This window comes from Chelonia mydas, chromosome 10 (assembly GCF_015237465.2).
Source record: "Chelonia mydas isolate rCheMyd1 chromosome 10, rCheMyd1.pri.v2, whole genome shotgun sequence".
Classification (NCBI taxonomy): domain Eukaryota; kingdom Metazoa; phylum Chordata; order Testudines; family Cheloniidae; genus Chelonia; species Chelonia mydas.
In genome coordinates this window covers 11,971,061-11,990,421 of record NC_051250.2, presented here as the reverse complement: position 1 = coordinate 11,990,421, position 19,361 = coordinate 11,971,061, and the positions used below count along the sequence as shown (strand labels likewise).

At 45.4% G+C, this 19,361-nt stretch overlaps 1 protein-coding gene across 11 annotated transcripts in view; it reads right to left on the bottom strand.

Moving 5' to 3' along the window:
• MAD1L1 (mitotic arrest deficient 1 like 1) overlaps positions 1-19,361 on the bottom strand; it is a 557,068-nt gene that overhangs the window by 226,741 nt on the left and 310,966 nt on the right. For all 11 annotated transcript variants that reach the window (XM_043524561.1, XM_043524558.1, XM_037910943.2 and 8 more), the window contains one exon: positions 7,062-7,150. In XM_043524561.1, coding sequence (XP_043380496.1) covers positions 7,062-7,150 — 89 coding nt within the window. The remainder of the gene's footprint in view (positions 1-7,061; positions 7,151-19,361) is intronic.

Genomic DNA, 19,361 nt, shown 5'->3' with positions numbered 1-19,361 from the left:
GTTACTCTTCCTCAGCTGTAGGTTGTTCTACAGGTGTTTGTAAGGAGAACAATCCAGGACAGACTCAAATGACGAACGACAAAAAGTAAACTAGAAAGAGGTCAGGGCTCAGTACGGTCACCTATCAATTTAACATGTGACCTAGAGTGAATACAAATGCAGCTTTTCAGTGGGAGGAGGAAAGAATTGTCATTTACTCGCTACAATATTGATACTATAAAATGCTGAGTTTTGCTGGTGCAGGAAGCCTCGTTGAAATTCACTGTTGACTATCTACCCATTCATTCGTTACAAAGAAACTTGAAAACATGCAGTTGTTTCAATGCTTGACAAGACTGCGTCAAATCTCTGATGGGGCTTTCCTGGAGCAGATGCAGTGAAACTTAAGGTAACTCAAAAGTGAAGACTGTAAAGGCACAACGTTTTATGACACTGCCTCCCAAGCTCTAAGGGGGAGATCTAGTTAGTGAACGATCACGAAGGAGTTGCATTTGCTCTGACCTGTGTATCTACCCCAGTATCTTGGTCTTGCATGTGTCTCCAATTCCAGATAGTTGGAATCATTCTGGTGTTGGGCACACAGCATCTATACCGCTGTCCCAATTTAGAAGGACAAAACAACGAAGGGGAAAAAACCCTACATCTCCAACAAAGCCTCGTCTACCAGGAAAGGCTGATCCATGAAAGACCTCGCCATGCAAATCTCATTTATCTGGGAACTGCTTAGATGCTATGGTGACGGGTGCCATAGTAACACCTGAGGCAAGCAGACTGATCATTCCTATTTTTTAAGCAGGAAAAAATGAAGTATTTCTCCAACTCTCTCCTTCCAGAAAACTGTCAGAGTCCAATGGAGCTAACAGGTGCTCCCATTTTTCTCCTTATTGTCCTTATTTATAAGATTAAAATGTTGACAGCTATAGCAGAGCACAGTGTGATTGGCAGCATAGTATTGCCACTGATAGGGGCCTCTCTCACGGTATGCCCCATCTGTGAAGAGGGCACTGCCATGTAGAAAAGCTACTGCTGAACTGGAAACTATTGAACGGAACAGAAAATGTATGTGTGGAGAAGACACTATTAAGGGATCCAGATGGCAATGAGATGGTGTTAGAAACAGAGCAGAGATTTCCAGCAAGTGTGACTAACAGGCATTGACAAGGACATGAATTTCTTTTGAATCACTGTAACGCTACCTACTCACTAAATCCATAGACAACACTTAGGATTTACTGGAGTTTCTGTTTGACAGCAGAAAGAAAAAGTTCAGATTTGTTCCAGTTGAAAAGATCCTTCAGCTGTTGCCACTTAAGTCTTTACTAAAGCTGTTTTTTAATGTATTACTTTTATTTATTCGTTATAAAACAACAGCCTTTGCGGATTTATCACCACCCAAGTAAAACGGGTTACTGACTAAACACGGTTTGTTATACCCTGTGGTCAACAAACTAAATTGTTCGACCACCCTTTCCCATTATGAGAGCTGAAGAATATGGCAAATAAGATTTACAGGGGACAAGGGGAATGACAGCATTAATAATGTCTTTTATTGTCTCCTCGGAAGTAATAAAGTTGGGAAAGAATTTCACATTTAGAGCTATAAAAGTCTGTCAAAAGAGCACTTTGTTCTCGAGGGGAGAGGGAGAAAAACTGATAAAGTCTTTCAAGCTTCTCACTGAAAATTTACTTTCCATACTAAAGAAAAAGGAGACAAAATATTTTTTTTAAAGCTTTCACTCACTCACAGGATGTGAATACAGATTTAAGGGATTAATGTGGATTTCATTGTCCTTTGTGACTATCCTGCATTTGTTTTCAGAAGTTAGCTTTTAACAGTGAAGTTTACATGGAAATGCCTGGAGGCACACAGTTCTTTCCCGTTCCTTTCTCTGGCTTCTGACGGTTCCCTTCAATTTTTCAGGTTCCTTCAGGACAGCAGCTAACTGATGGGGTTGGGCTTAGTCCAGGAGAGTGGCTGCATCGGATTGTAGATGAATGGTGTGCTGAGGCCCATGGTAAATGTTAGCAGTGAAAATAATTCCCTCATGAAGTGTGGGGTTTCTTTCCCCACCTTCCAATTTGGAGAGTTTGTATTCTTCTTCCACCTGTTTTCTGCCAAAGTGAATTTGTAATGGCAAATTGTACGGGGAAAGAATGTAAGTACAGTTGTGTTCCTAGTTCCTGCATCCCCACTGGCAGCAGGCAATAGACTCCAATGACTAGAGATATACCACAAACAAGGAGCAGCAGTGTGAACTGGTGGTGTGGAACCACGCAGGGATAGCTCCTCTAGGACTTTGTCTACATTACCAAGTTTTGTCGCCAAAAACTGCCTTTTGGTGACAAAGCAGTGAAAACGTACACACTGCAATGTGACTTTTGTCGGAAAAACTCCCAGTTTCGGCGACAAAAAACTTCCACCCCATAGGAGAGACTTTCAGTGTTTTGATCTCTGCTGCCCTGCAGGCATGTGCCCCTCCCCTTTCAAAGCCGCAGAAAGTATCTGACAGCTGAGTGTGCTGCTCCCTTTGGGGAACAAAGAGCAAATAATTGGAATGCTCCTGTTCTGCCCTGCACTAGGAACACAGCGGCAGGCTGACTGCTGTCGCAAGGAAGGGGGAAGGAGAGACTGCTGCGCTGCTTTGACACTCCTCAGCATGGAAAGCTCACAGAGCTGCTCATGAGGCCGCTCCGGGCACCTGAGGAGCCTGTGGGAGAACTGGGAGGGAATCCTCCCAAGATGCGCAGCGATCAGCTCCGCCTTCCCACAACACTGCACTGTGGGATACATACCCACAATGCATTGCTCACACTGTCGATGACGGTGCCCACAATGTGGACATGGTCTGTCAACAGAGGGAGTAAGTGTGAACACCCTTTGGCGATTTTTGTTTTGTCAACTTTTGGGTGTCGACATAAGTTTTGCCAACAAAACTTGATAGTGTAGTAGACAAAGCCTTAACACTGTAATGGAGAAGGAGGGGAGGGCACAATGATTCCTTCCCCACCAGATTCCCCTTCCCACCCTCCAAAACCTCTCCTTCCTCATCACACCCACCCAACTCATTTTTGCTGCAGGGAGCCACCTGCAGGCGGCCATGTGAAGGGTTCTCCCATGGTCCACTGCGAGAGCAGCTATGGACACACAGAACATTTAAAGACTATTATATTGATTTTACAAATGTTATATGTATCATTATGGAGCGACTTGTAGTTGTATTCCTGGCTAAATGGGGGGGAGCCAAAGGGTTTTCTGCAGGAACTAATATCAAGAGGGCGGGGGTAATTAGAGCAAATTCCTAATGCAGGTATCTACTCTGTGGAAGTTTCACCCCTAGGGGAAATAGCATGTATAGGTCTGACCTGGTTCAAGAGGCCTGGTAAACAAAGAACAGCCTGGAGAGGGCTGACCTTGACCTTGGAGAGGGCCACTCATGCTTAATCCAAGAATGGACATGAGACTGTGATGCAGAGGGGCAGGCCCTGCAGTACTTTGGAAACAGACAGGGTTTCCATGTGGAAGAATGGTGACACCTGATAAGCTAGATGTTTGCTGTTTGTAAGATACCTTTGTTTTGTGACACCTGGCTGATCACCAGATACTCTGTCACTGCCCCTGAGAGAACAAAACTATGGGTGCTGAACTAAAGTCAGACCTGCTGAGATAATCTTAGTGATTTGCAGGAGTCTGCAGCCTAAGACCCCAGTCAGGAGGGAGTGGATAGTGAGATCCCACCTCAAGAAAGACGACCAGAGGCCTGAGACTAAGTGAGGTGGCCACAAGGAAGATCACAATTGCTCAGAAGTGCAGCTATCTAACGTGACAACCACAACAAACTATTCCAGTCCCCATGCAAGGGGGAACCCTGTGAAAATTTCTCATGATTCCGTGACAGCAAGGGTTTACCTGTGTTACAGTACGCGAGCTCTTTACTGATTCCCAGCCCTAGTGCATGGGGGATGCCAGAAGCAGGAGAGGTGGAACACCATTGCATTCCTAGATTGGGTAACTCTGGAACCACAAACAAAGTGCTTTCTCCCTAATTCTGCAGAGAAGAGAATTCCATGTTCTGCTAGACAGAAAGCAGACGACAGCAGCAGAGCAGTCCATCTACTTGTGTGGAGAAGGGGATGAGAAGTTGCTCACTAGCCCCAGACTGAAGAAGCCTCCAGCTGAAAGAAAACACTTCATACGGTGTGTGTTTTCTGTTGGAAACCCATGGCCCACGAAACTTGCACATGCTGAGCAGCAAGAAGGGATGAAATCAAATGAGCAACTTTATACTGTTTCCATCCACCTTGCAAAGAGAGTCATAAAACTGTGACAAGAAAAGGAAAGAAATCCAACTTCACATCCTTGCATGCCATACCACGCAGGCCTGCTTAACCACCAAATCACCAACACCAGGGTTTGGAACATGTTCTGTATTTTAATACACCAGTACCACCCTTGCAACAAAAAACGGTTCAATGACAGATTTCCATCTGAACAAAGAAGGTTTAGCTACACTGGGAATCTACCAAAAATAATCTTATAGTAGATCTGAAGGGTCAAATGTCTCAGATGACCCTAGCTGCAGAAGTGTGTGGTCCTGGAAGTGTTTGTGGTGTGTGTGTGGTGGAGGGGCGGGAGGTGGACGGTGCTACTATGAGAGGCAGCCCCAGAAACTTGGCCTCTTAGCCTGACACAGCTTTCAATTCTGCCTTCAATTTATTGCTCCTCACTGGAGAACTGTTCCAGAATATAAATGGCTTTGCTGGGGAGGAGCCCACTTCTGGGACACTCTATTTGAATTCCGAGGCACAATTTAAACGAAAGAAGCAGAGTTATGGGGTTGACAGGCAAAGGACTCACACTCAAAAAAAATACCGTTTGAGTTCTATTTAGACTGCCACGCCTTTAAGAGCAGGACAGGGGCTTCCTCTGCTTGCAGAGCACCTAGCACATAACTGGCGCTCAGTAATAGAACCATTGCAAGAGATCTGACAGTGCCATTTGTGAAATCTAGGTTTGCAAATCAGGGAAAAGATAGACAAAGTGAGAAATGAGATCCATTTCCATGTAAGGCAGGCATCGGCAATCTCAGGAAGTCCTGGAATATGCGGAAATCCAGTTGTTTTGTTTTCTGCTATCCTTGAAATTGCTCAGCTAATAGATGGCAAATGCTGTTTAATGAAGATAAACACTGAATAATGAATCTTGGAGGTGAAAATATAGAGACTGGAATTGCTCCTAAATGGAAAGGGTGCTGCAGTCCATACTAACCAGGAGAGAGGGGGAGACTGGGGAGTTACTGTAGAAATCTCCTGAAAGCCTCCAGCTCCCAGAAGACAGCAAACAGGATGCTGGTTTTACTGATAGAGAAGCTAATATTAATCAGAATAAGGGATGAGTTGTATTGCTGCTGGAGAGATTTTGAACACCCCGGTAGCACTGCAAACACCGTGCTTCAGGATAGTCCTATGTGCCCCCTGGAGAAAGTGAAAGGCAGAATGAATAAGGATTTAGGAAGAACTGATTTACCCTCCTGGGAGTGGGGGAACAAAACCATGGTGTGACCGACAGTACCATCTCATTAAAAGACGATTTGGTGGAGGGAGGCCTCCAAAATTCTGCCACTCCATCTTGTGGGAGCTGTCCCTGAGAAATACATCCCAAAGGGCAGTTTAAGAGCTCTCTATTGTATTAGAACAGCTTAGCTGAACACTGGCCATTTTCAAATCCATTCCATTCTAATACTGAACAACACTTCCAGAGCTGTAAAACAAGCCAGGAGGGGGGGATTTAGAAAATCCATAAAATGCAGGCCAGTAATTTGTGCCTCCTGCAAAATCCTGCTTTCGCTCTTGAGAGGCCGTAATACTTTTACAGTGATGGAACTGAAAATAGAAAAGAATTAAGAGAAGGAAATCCAGCCAAAATCTCACTTCAGCTCAGAACCACAAATGCAAGTTGTCAAGATCGAACAGATTGGCTCAGTTTAAAAAGAAGGAACTTTATTAAAACATTCTGGATACAGATGAACTTTCTGTGCTCGGTATTTATTGTTTCACCTACCTTGGAACAGGAGCTGTAAATACTTTAATAAACACACTGAAAGGTTGTCTAGTTTCATTGTAGCTTTTGTAAGTGCTTATGTATCCTCTGCTGAAATGCTGTTTTGTAACTTCTCTCTCATTGAATCACAACATGTATCCCTCTGCCATCTGCAATTGCACACTAGGAGAACCATTTTTCTTTTCTCTCCAGCACGGGAAGCACATCAGTATTACAAAAGGCTGTTTCTAAGCCTCTCTCCGTGGATGCCAACAGGTCCTGAACTTAAAGTCCAGATCCAGTAAAAATAAAAAACAAACAGCAAAGCTGTTCCACAAAGAGGGAAGTAAATGAGGTGATGAAGGAGCCACTGCAACATGAATTAACAGAGGAAAAGAGACTCAAGCAGATTCCAAAACCAGAGCATGGGGAAACCCCAGGTAGAAAAATGGTCTGAAAATGACAATGTGTAAGAAAGGCTAGAGGCCGCAGGGCTTTTCCCTGGCTCCTGGAATTTTCCTGGGTTTTGGGGGGTGAAATGAGCATGAGGTGAAGGTAGGTGGACAAAGAAGGATTCTACTATGAAAATACCCTATCAGGAAACGGTCAGTGTAATGACCAGCCCTAAAGCTTAGTTACTTATACTGTAAGCTTCCTCGGGCTGTCTTTTTGTTGTGTGTTGGTGTGGTGTTCTGTCCCATGTAGGGGTACCGAGACCACTTAGAGATTAATTAGTCTGCTCTACGGCCTTAGCTAAGAGCCATATGGCTTTTAGTTCATGCAATAGAGGCTCATGCATTAAGCTCCAGAGGTCCCAGGTTCAATCCCGTCTGCTGATGACCAGGGTCTGTCAGTATTACATTTGTTCAGATGGGGTTCCGGTCTCTGACCGGAGTTCCTAGGTGCTACCACAATATAAATGATGAGGATGCAGCATTTGTTTCTTTTTATAATACCAACTTGGTCTTCCCCTTCTCCCCAACTGTGTAACAAATAGAAGGAACAGCCCCTAGCACATGCTCACCTGAGTGCGTTCACTTCCTCAGTAGTTATGAAGGTGCTCTGCGCTGCTGTGCATGCCTGAGACTTCAGGCTCTTTAGCTCCACCTCCATCTGCATGAATAGGACAAGAGGTTAGTTCATCCATCAGAGACATGAAAGACATGGGTGCACACTGCTGAATCACACGACTGAATGCCCTGGACTCTTAGAGAGTAAGGAGTCCTGAAACTTCAATATTTTGATGTATGGACCATGGTGCACATGGTTTTCTAATATAAGTTTGCAGTAAGGAATTTATCGTTAGTATTCCTCATGGAGGTACAATTGGCCAGATGCATTATGGGTTTTTTCACCTTCCTCTGAAGTATCAGGCATTTACAACAACCTGATGGCCCATAATCCATCCACTACAGCAAATACTATGATCCCATAAGTGCCTTCATTTCCATCAGACAGCTGTGTCCAGTGTCATGTGGTTCTTCAGCTTAGACACAACAGAAATGGAAACCAACTTCACTTCATAACATGATGTTGAGTAACAGCAGGGAGGCAGCCATTTCATATGCCACAGCCAGCTCCCCCTCAGTTTAGAAATCATTCCAATGTACTTTGTGAAATACAAGTTTTACATGTGCCAAGTACCAGCTCCCCAATTAATACACCCTCTCTTGACACACCTGCAATGATCTCTCCCACCATTTGCTCAAAGGCTGTATGGGGCAACCGAGGGAGAGGGGCGGGAGAATTGATATTGTTCAAGCGGAGCCATTGCTCTTCTTCTGTATATTTCCCCATCCATTGCCTGGTGAGTAAATCGAGGCAGAGAACTCTGCATGTAAGCAGGAGTTCCCTAGCACCTGAAGTTCTATGCTGGCAATGCAACCTCATTTAGCACCAATAACTCCCACAGGAAATAAGCTGATCAGACGGCCTTGTCCAGTCCAATTTCTGTTCAAGGCTTCTACATTGCACCCATCAGCCAGGAGAGAATTTCCAACCCTTTCAGATACAAGTTACCCAGCTGGGGTGGGGGAGAAACAGTGGATGAAGAATTAAGAAAACAGTTTGCCCCAGCTCCCTTTCGGCTGGGAAACCAAGCCTCAATCTGAGCACATGGTATCTCTTTTCAGGCCCTATAATTGTCAGGTTGGGAGCAGAGGGAGGAATGTATAGAAATCGCTTCGATCTCCTTTGGCTATGCAAATCTGTGTCCCTCATCCAGTGCCCAAAAGTCCATGCACGGGGGAGGGAGAAATGGTATATTTTACCTGCTATTAAACTATTATCCAAAAAACCTCAGGCATTCTAAGCAGAGACAACCAGTTCTGAGCGTAAGTAACTTTCAGACACCCTGCGGCCCTATTAGTCTCCTCCCAGCCTGGATACCCTCCCCACTCATTCTTCATTGTCTGTTCTTGTACACCTATTCCCCTCCTCACATTTTGGCTCTTCCTTCAGCATCTGTCTTGTACCTCCTGATCGCTAACTCCCTCCCATAAATCTATGGCCAGATGCTATGCTTTCCATTTACAGGGGAAATAATAAGCAACACAACCCTAATTAGAGATGCAAACCATGTGAACACAGAGGGCTCAGTATTCAACATCAGGGAGATAACACATTAACAAACAGTACCCTTCAACTGTACTGATTAGATGTGTAGAGCATCATAATTCTGCACTGGTGTACCAGGTCCAAATGCAGCCAGCTGATATCAGTTTCTTGCTTTCACAAGAAGGGGACAGTGGGTAGGTGGGCAAAAAGAATATGCATTCAACTGCAGAGCTATGCCTAGTCACATTGCTCAGCGAGAAACAAAGTTCCAGCGTAATGTATCTTCGCACACCTGTTTGCTGCAGGAAAGGCATGAAAAACATGGCAGCATTATAGCTAGGGACAGGGATGGCCTGATTCCCCGCCCCTTTGGATACATCAGGGGCTAAAGCAAAGGAGAAAGACAAGGGAAGAGGTTCTAGCCAAAATCTTCTTTGGAACATTAGATTTTGATATTCTCCCATCATTTGCCAAAACCCTTTCAAGCAAAGAGAAAGAAGCAAAAAGCCCTCCTGCATCATTATGCTGTAAAAAATGTTCATGTATATTAGCCAGCTGACAAGATTATCACAGCGAGGAATGCTTCTCTCAATTTTCTGATTACTGAGCTTATCTGTCCCAGCTCAGTTCATTATAGATGGCTGGGATAAAGCAAGCGCTCTAGATAATTCCAGGGATGAGAATCAAGGAACTGGTACCGGCAGCAGACTTCAATTCCAACCTACTTCTAGCAGGAAAACATTCATTATACACTCTGCTTCCCATCTCTGCAGAAGGCTGGGATGAGGTTTGTTATTATAGTTTTGTGCTGCTTTCTGGGCCACATGTGGATAGCATTGGAAGATGGAGCACTGGTAAATATGCTATTTATCAAAGGCTAAGCGGCCTCAGCCTTGAGTCCAACTGCCACCTGCTAACTGACATGAACCAATAAATCACTGCCGGCTCCTTTGGAGAAGATGGGGAGTTAGGAATCTGTTTTCTGTGGTTTGGGGTTGCATGTGTTTGTTGTGTGCAGAGGGAAAGAGTTTGAGTGTATAATGGGAAGAGGAGAGGGGAGATGTGTCTGTGTGTACACATGTGCTCCATATCGGTTCCGGAGGGCACAGTGTTAGCTCAAGTCCGATTTGATAAAGAGTTAGTGTCACACTTCTAGTAACTATACAGCGACTACCTCCTAGACAGCTCTATTAGAACCCGGGTGAGATTCCATGCTGTGCCTCTATGAGCCACCCAGGGTTGCGGTGGGGTGAGATGAGAGGGCTTTAAGTAACCTTTGTACCCTCCCAATTCTGATCTGCTCCAGGGGCCACAGAAATCCATGGTGTAAATTAGACAGATGTGGGGAGGGGGATGCTGCCAGAAACTCCACAGTGCTACAAGCTGCCTCCCCACGCCCAAAATGCTCCTCACCCCCATACACCAGTGCTTGCAAGTGGGTCTTTGGAGGACAGCTTTTGGCTGTCTTACTCAGCACCTGCACCAGGGGAATTCTCCTCTAGCTAGACCTGGGGCTTCTTGGGTATGCCTACATCAGCGGGTTTAAACTTTTTGAGCTGAGCCACCCTCTGAGTTACAATATTTGGTTGTGGCCCCCTCCACCCCCCCCACAACCCAGCCAAAAATAGACACATCCAGAAATATTCTTGACAGCCTGCTCATAAACCTAACACAGACCTTAACACACCTTTAATGAAATTACCTGCACCTGTAAGTTACAAATACACAGATACTTACCAACAGCACAGCCAAGGCTTCCTCAGCAGTGGGCTGCTTCTACCTTGCAGCCAAGATGCACCCAAGAGCAGGGCCAATACCTGCCCCTCTGCCACCCCCCCCCCTCAGGTTTTTCAGAATGGGGGACAGCACATGTGACCACCTCTGGAGGCGGAGCCAACGCTGACTGCAGAGGCTGCCAGGAATGGAAATCGGCTCAGCCGCAGCAGACATTTACACTGACCCACAGGCTGGGTGGCCTGCTGAGGTGAGTCCAGGGTGCAGGTGGCACTCTCTCCCCGCCCCGCATGAGGGCTGGCACAAGCCGCCTAGTGTTGCTGCTTGCCCCCCCACAGTGTGCCTCCATGCCCACCCTAGGGGGGGCACCCCACAGTTTGAAAACCTCTGACCTACTTCTACACTGAAACCCCCTGCCCCAAAGTCCCAAAACAAAATGTGGCAGCAGGTCTCAGAACCTAGTTCTACAGGGGAGTTGGACTCGAGCTTTGGGGCTAAAAACAGCAATGTAGAGGTTCCCAATCAGGCTCTTAAACCTGGTGAGGGGGTGTGTCTCAGAGCCCAAGCAGGAACGTCTACATAGCTATTTGAGTATGACTGCTCAGAGCTCCGGTATGTAACTGCAGAAAAACCTGAGCGTCTCTGGATTAAGTTTAGAAGCGTGAGCAACAAGAGTGATGTAGTGGTGGGAGTCTGCTATAGACCACCGGACCAGGGGGATGAGGTGGATGAGGCTTTCTTCCGGCAACTCACAGAAGCTACTAGATCGCACGCCCTGGTTCTCATGGGCAACTTTAATCATCCTGATATCTGCTGGGAGAGCACTACAGCGGTGCACAGACAATCCAGGAAGTTTTTGGAAAATGTAGGGGACAATTTCCTGGTGCAAGTGCTGGAGGAGCCAACTAGGGGGAGAGCTTTTCTTGACCTGATGCTCACAAACCGGGAAGAATTAGTAGGGGAAGCAAAAGTGGATGGGAATCTGGGAGGCAGTGACCATGAGTTGGTCGAGTTCAGGATCCTCACACAGGGAAGAAAAGTAAGCAGCAGAATACGGATCCTGGACTTCAGCAAAGCAGACTTCGACTCCCTCAGGGAACTGATGGGTAGGATCCCCTGGGGGAATAACATGAGGGGGAAAGGAGTCCAGGAGAGCTGGCTGTATTTCAAAGAATCCCTATTGAGGTTACAGGGACAAACCATCCCGATGTGTCGAAAGAATAGTAAAGATGGCAGGCGACCAGCTTGGCTTAACAGTGAAATCCTTGCGGATCTTAAACATAAAAAAGAAGCTTACAAGAAGTGGAAGATTGGACAAATGACCAGGGAAGAGTATAAAAATGTTGCTCGGGCACGTAGGAATGAAATCAGGAGGGCCAAATCGCACCTGGAGTTGCAGCTAGCAAGAGATGTTAAGAATAACAAGAAGGGTTTCTTCAGGTATGTTGGCAACAAGAAGAAAGCCAAGGAAAGTGTGGGCCCCTTACTGAATGAGGGAGGCAACCTAGTGACAGAGGATGTGGAAAAAGCTAATGTACTCAATGCTTTTTTTGCCTCTGTCTTCACGAACAAGGTCAGCTCCCAGACTGCTGCGCTGGGCAACACAGCATGGGGAGTAGGTGGCCAGCCCTCTGTGGAGAAAGAAGTGCTTAGGGACTATTTAGAAAAGCTGGACGTGCACAAGTCCATGGGGCCGGATGCGTTGCATCCGAGAGTGCTAAAGGAGTTGGCGGCTGTGATTGCAGAGCCATTGGCCATTATCTTTGAAAACTCATGGCGATCGGGGGAAGTCCCGGACGACTGGAAAAAGGCTAATGTAGTGTCCATCTTTAAAAAAAGGAAGGAGGAGGATCCTGGGAACTACAGGCCAGTCAGCCTCACCTCAGTCCCCGGAAAAATCATGGAGCAGGTCCTCAAGGAATCAATCCTGAAGCACTTACACCAGAGGAAAGTGATCAGAAACAGTCAGCATGGATTCACCAAGGGAAGGTCATGCCTGACTAATCTAATCGCCTTCTATGATGAGATTACTGGTTCTGTGGATGAAGGGAAAGCAGAGGATGTATTGTTTCTTGACTTTAGCAAAACTTTTGACACGGTCTCCCACAGTATGCTTGTCAGCAAGTTAAAGAAGTATGGGCGGGATGAATGCACTATAAGGTGGGTAGAAAGTTGGCTAGATTGTCAGGCTCAACGGGTAGTGATCAATGGCTCCATGTCTAGATGGCAGCCGGTATCAAGTGGAGTGCCCCAAGGGTCGGTCCTGGGGCCGGTTTTGTTCAATATCTTCATAAATGATCTGGAGGATGGTGTGGATTGCACTCTCAGCAAATTTGCGGATGATACTAAACTAGGAGGAGTGGTAGGTACGGTGGCAGGTAGGGATAGGATACAGAGGGACCTAGACAAATTAGAGAATTGGGCCAAAAGAAAGCTGATGAGGTTCAACAAGGATAAGTGCGGAGTCCTGCACTTAGGACGGAAGAATCCAATGCACCGCTACAGACTAGGGACCGAATGGCTAGGCAGCAACTCTGCGGAAAAGGACCTTCGGGTGACAGTGGAAGAGAAGCTGGATATGAGCCAACAGTGTGCCCTTGTTGCCAAGAAGGCCAATGGCATTTTGGGATGTATAAGTAGGGGTATAGCCAGCAGATCGAGGGACGTGATCGTTCCCCTCTATTCGACATTGGTGAGGCCTCATCTGGAGTACTGTGTCCAGTTTTGGGCCCCACACTACAAGAAGGATGTGGAAAAATTGGAGAGAGTCCAGCGGAGAGCAACAAAAATGATTAGGGGACTGGAACACATGACTTACGAGGAGAGGCTGAGGGAATTGGGATTGTTTAGTCTGCAGAAGAGAAGAATGAGGGGGGATTTGATAGCTGCTTTCAACTACCTGAGAGGTGGTTCCAAAGAGGATGGTTCTAGACTATTCTCAGTGGTAGAAGATGACAGGACAAGGAGTAATGGTCTCAAGTTGCAGTGGGGGAGGTTTAGGTTGGATATTAGGAAAAACTTTTTCACTAGGAAGGTGGTGAAACACTGGAATGCGTTACCTAGGGAGGTGGTAGAATCTCCTTCCTTAGAAGTTTTTAAGGTCAGGCTTGACAAAGCCCTGGCTGGGATGATTTAATTGGGGATTGGTCCTGCTTTGAGCAGGGGGTTGGACTAGATGACCTCCTGAGGTCCCTTCCAACCCTGATATTCTATGATTCTATGATTTTTAGTATCACAGAGAAAGCCCGAGTCTGGCTCTGAGACTCACTCCCACAGTATTTTTTCTGAAGTGCAGATGTACTCTCACAGCTCCTTTATGCTGCTCCAGGCCTTTTACCTGGCATACAGAAGGCCAGAGCAGGGGTGGGAATCTCAGCCCAGGACAAGTATGCATCACTATGTTACTGCATCTCCTGTCATGATAACAACAGGCCTGATCCAGAAAGGTGCTAAGCACAAACTATTTCCAAGAGAGCTTCAGGAGGTCAAACTGCTCAAGATTAGGCTCTCTAATTAATCTGTCCCCATTCCATAGAATATATTACTGGCTCCAGAAGAAGCCAGGCTATTTTTTAAGTTAGCCGAGGTCTTTATGACACCCGAAAGGGAAGAACCATGAGTAATGTCAGAGACTGTGAATGGTGAGAAAAAATAAATGGGTATTTAACATTTTGACCATGCAATGTCCTTTTAACCAGAATACATCAGAGCCTCTTTTCCTCCCCCTCCCTCCATTCAATTTTATCCAGCTCCTTTGCAGCTTTCTTGATGTCCACAATCCCCAATTTCTGGGCAGCTTTAGAGCTATTGATTGGATGAGATCAGGGCAAATCCAACATTTAAAATAACTCATTCATTAAAGGTGCCGTTATGTATATGATGTGCACAAGCCTGAACGGTAAACTGCCATGATGTTTTCCGGAACAGAAAACACATCTCAGACCTTATCATTTACAGAATAGAGGGGAAATTACTAATACATTTAGAATTAAGTGGAATGGTTTTCTCCTCTCCTCCCATTCCCCCACTTTGAACCTGCCAGGGGACAGGAATTCAAGATGGTTCTCCTGAAAGTGTTGATGACCTTACAAACACCACCAGCAAAATAAGGAATTCAGCCCGTTCTATTTCCCTGTTCTGCTTGAAGTGTCTGAGGTCCTTAGAGATGGAAGGAAAAACACACAAAACTGGGCTACTAACTGGTAAGAAAAAGAGATCCTTCATTTTCAGGTATTTGGTTTCAAGTTGCACTTGTGGCATTTGTCATTTTTAAGCTCCATCCCCTCAGATATTCTGCTCCTGAGTTAATACCCGATTCTCAAGGTGCTAAATCCTCACAGCTCCCTGGGGGTGTGGTTGCTCATACTGGTCATTTTCAAAAGCATCTAGGTGACCTAGGGATCTACAGCTACATCTGCATTACAAGTGCTACAGTGGCAGAGCTCCAGCTACACCACTGAAACGCACACACTTGTTACGGCGATGGAAGGGACCTCTCTCCGCCAGGGCTCAGTTTGGCTTAACTGTCTCTCAGGGTGAAATGTAACTCCGTCAGCCTATGTTTTAGGTGGAGACTGGGTCCAAATCTCATTTTCGGAAGTGACTTACAAACTCTGGAACGCCCACGGGACTTAAGCGCCTAAGTTTCCCAGTCACTTCTGAAAATGGGACATTTTTGAATACTAACTTGCCTGTGAAAGTCAGGCTACAGAGTTATACACACCGAAACATGGATTTCTGTGCCCAGCTTTAGGCTTCTGGATTTCAAAGCAACCTTTGTGTTTTGCATTTTGTTTAAAAAAATATTTCAGTTCAATGTTAAAATAAGCATTTGTTTGGATGATGAAAACAATAAAGAGTCAGGGGTTTATTTTTCCACTTTATGTACACATTTCAAACAATATCACATGACTGGAGACATATTGTTACTGTTACAATAATCAATTTACTCTAAATGAATGAGTTACAGCGAGGGGCCGATTCAACAACTGTATACTGAAGATGAAGATTGTCTACCTCTAATTCAGCATTTTGGGAATTGTAAAAAAGGAGGAAGTGGTGAATCCATTATCAACGTCTAAAGTTTATTAAATAATGGGCTGAGTGAGGCACCACCTTTTGGAAGGCCTTCCTCAGCAAAAGAGCTGAATTTAAAAGGCGGAGATAAATAAGAAGTGAATTTATATGGAGACAGCATGGAAAGGTGAACTGAGAGGTTGTGTTTGCCACAAATCTCAACACAATTCAATAAGCTATTTAAATACATAAATATTTAAACTATCAAAACAAGGCAGGCTTGGAAGGGAAGAGTCTGGGCCTGAAGACTAGAATGAAACAGAGGGGAGATTCCCATACCTGTGTCATTCTTTTTAAGTGACAAACCTGAGGAACTGTCCCAGATTGTGGGACAAGGGTAACCTAATGGAAATAGTTCACTTGACCTTTCAGAAAGTCATTGACAAGGTCTCTCACCAAAAGATCTTAAGCAAAGTAAGCAGTCATGGGATAAGAGGGAAGGTCCTCTCATGAATCAGTAACTGGCTGGAAGAAAGGAAACAAAGGTTAGGAATAAATGGTCAGTTTTCAGAGTGGAGAGATGTAAATAGTGGGGTCCCCCGGGGATCTGTACTGGGATATATTCATGCTGTTCAACATATTCATAAGTGATCTTCAAAAAGAGGTAAACAGTGAGGTGCCAAAGTCTGCAGATGATACAAAATTTACTCAAGATAGTTAAGTCCCAGGCAGACTGCGAAGAGTTACAGAGGGATCTCCCAAAACTGGGCAACAAAATGGCAGATGAAATTCAGTGTTAATAAATGCAAAGCAATGCACACTGGAAAACATAATCCCAACTATACATACAAAATGATGGGGTCTAAATTAGCTCCTAAATTAGATCTTGGAGTCATCTTGGATAGTTCTCTGATAACATCGGCTCAATGTGCAACTGTGGTCAAAAAAGCTAACAGATTTTTAGGAACCATTAGGAAAGAAACAGACAATAGGACAGAAAATATCGTAATGCCACTATATAAATCCATTGTATGCTCACACCTTGAATACTGCATGGAATTCTAGTTGCCCCATCTCAAAAAATATTTCAGAAATGTAAAAAGGGCAACAAAACTGATGAGGGGTATGGAACAGCTTCCATATGAGGAGAGATTAAAAAAACTGTTCAGCTTGGAAAAGAGACGATTAAGAGGGGATCTGATTAGGGTCCTGCCAAATTCACGGCCATGAAAAATGCATCATGGACCACGAAATCTGGTCTCCCACCGTGAAATCAAGCCTTTTTTGTGTGCTTTTATCCTATACTATACAGATTTAATGGGGGAGACCAGTGTTTCTCAAATTGGGGGTTCTGAACCAAAAGAAAGTTGCGAGCGGGGGGGGAGGGGGGATCGCAAGGTTATTTTACGGGGGTCACAGTATCATCACCGTTACTTCTGTGCTGCCTTCAGAGCTGGGCAGAGAGCAGCGGCTGTTGACTGGGCACCCAGCTCTGAAGGCAGCACCCCACAAGCAGCAGCGCAGAAGTAAGGGTGGCAATACCATGCCATGCTTACTTCTGCGCTGCCTTCAGAGCTGGGTGGCTGGAGAGCGGCGGCTGCTGACTGAGGGCCCAGCACTGCAGGCAGCTGCGCAGAAGTAAAGGTGGCAACACCATCCCAGGCCATCCTTACTTCTGCGCTGCTGCTGGTGGTGGCTCTGCCTTCAGAGCTGGGCTCCCAGCCAGCAGCCGCCGCTCTCCAGCTGCCCAGCTCCGAAGGCAGCACCGCTGCCAGCAACAGCGCAGAAGTAAGGGTAGCCGTACCGCAAACCCCCACTCCCCCCAACGACCTTGCGACACTCCCCCAACAACTCCTTTTTGGGTCAGGACCCCTACAATTACAACACTCTGAAATTTCAGATTTAAATAGCTGAAATCATGACATTTACTATTTTTAAAATCCTATGACTGTGAAATTGACCAAAATGGACCGTGAATTTCATAGGGCCCTAGATATGATTGAGGTCTATTAAATCATGAATGGTTTGGAGAAAGTGAATAAGGAAGTGTTGTTTACTCCTTCACATAACACAAGAACTAGGGGTCACCCAATGAAATTAACAGGAAGCAGGTTTAAAACAAACAAAAGGAAGTATTTCTTCGCACAACACACAGTCAACCTGTGGAACTCATTGCCAGGGGTGTTGTGAAAGCCAAAACTATAATGGGTTCAAAAAAGAATTAGATAAGTTCACGGAGGATAGGTCCATCAATGGCTCTTAGCTAAGATGGTCCAAGAAGCAACTCCATGTTCTGGGTGTCCCTAAGCCTCTGAGTGCCCGATGCTGGGATCGGACGACAGGGGATGGGATCATGCAATAATTGCCCTGTTCTGTTCATGCCCTCTGAAGCAACAGGCACCGGCCACTGTCAGAAGACAGGATACTGGGCTAGATGGACCATTGATCTGACCCAGTATGGCCATTCTTATGTTCTAAAGGGGCCCTTATATGACCCACACGCTCAGCTTTGGAAATGCTCACTCTCCAACAGATACCTGAGATGTCAGTTATTCTAGTAACATCAGTTGTAATCATCTATAAAGGAGGCATCAATAAATATGAATTTTATTTACCTCCCTTCCAACATGCCAGTGCAGCAAGTCTGGTGACCTCCTGTCTCGAGTTTCCTCCAAAGAAACAAATATGGAGTCTGAACAAAGATCCCACACCCCTTCTGACAGCCATTTTAAGACTGTCCTGGCAGGAAGGGACAGGTTGCCTCCTGAAAGTGAACAAGTCCTAGTGATGGGATAGACAGAAACTGCCACATAAGCAGGATTCTAGGGGTGAGGAACAACATGACAGGGAGGGGAAAGTGGCTGCTGCAGGCATCTGGTGGTGACAGCTCCTTCTCCCTTGGCCATAGTCATTTGGGTACATGGCAATAATACCAGGGCTCTAAACTCCATACTCAATCCCTTCTGATCAGCTTTTCTGTACAAAGAAAAGACTTCTTACCACCTTCACCATGAGCCCTCAATGTACAGGAGAATGCAAATGTCACCCTACAATATCAGGGGCAGAAAACATTTGGGAAGAGCCAAGCAGCACCAGATTCTCAATAGCTGAGCAGCAAGTTGCTCGCCTTTGACCCAACTCCTTTTCAAAGAAACACAGCAGTATTTGCTACAAAAATACTGTATGACTTGCCATTGAGAAATGGGCTAAAAGGTACAGGATTAGTTAGGGTTTTTTCCTAGGAAAGCTAATCCTTGATGCTATTGTTGAGCATGAGGACCACATGGAGAAAAACTGGAGACCAAACAATGGTGCTTTAGAACTATTTCACACTTTCACATTTGCTGAAACAAAGCAAAAACAACAACAAAGCATTTATAAATGTTTAAAAAACACAAGAGCTAACTGGATCAGACATGCCCCGAATCCCACTGTCTATACAGGCTAATTGGTCTGTAACAACAAAGTCAGTGTCCTTTACCAGTGGGAAGGGAGGGCTCAAGGTTAAATAGTCTTCCAACAGATAGGCTCCTAAAAACATATTTATGTCTATGTAATTGCATATATACACACACAGAAACAGATGTGCGTGTGAATACACACACACACACACTGACTTCAGCTTCTCTCCAATGCAATATGGATTGTGGTTTTTTCCTCCTGTTGCTGTTAAAGAGAGCAATTTTTCAAGTTTATACTGAATGTCACTCTATTTCATTTCCAAATATAATCTCCTGGAGAGAAGGTTTGCTTGCCCTATTTCCAATCTCTAAAGCTAATACACAAATTTATATTCCTTTCTCCCACTCGCTCTCCTAAATTAAGAGGCGTAATTACTAGGAGCGCTTGCTACAAGCGAATAAAGTGCCAAGGGAGAAGGAGCTGTCACTGCCGGACGCCTGCAGCAGCCACCTTCCCCTCCTCTCCTTGTCATGTGGTCCCCACCCCCAGGATCCTGCTTATGAGGCAGTTTCTATCTATCCCATCAGCAGGACTCGTTCACTTGCAGGAAGCAACC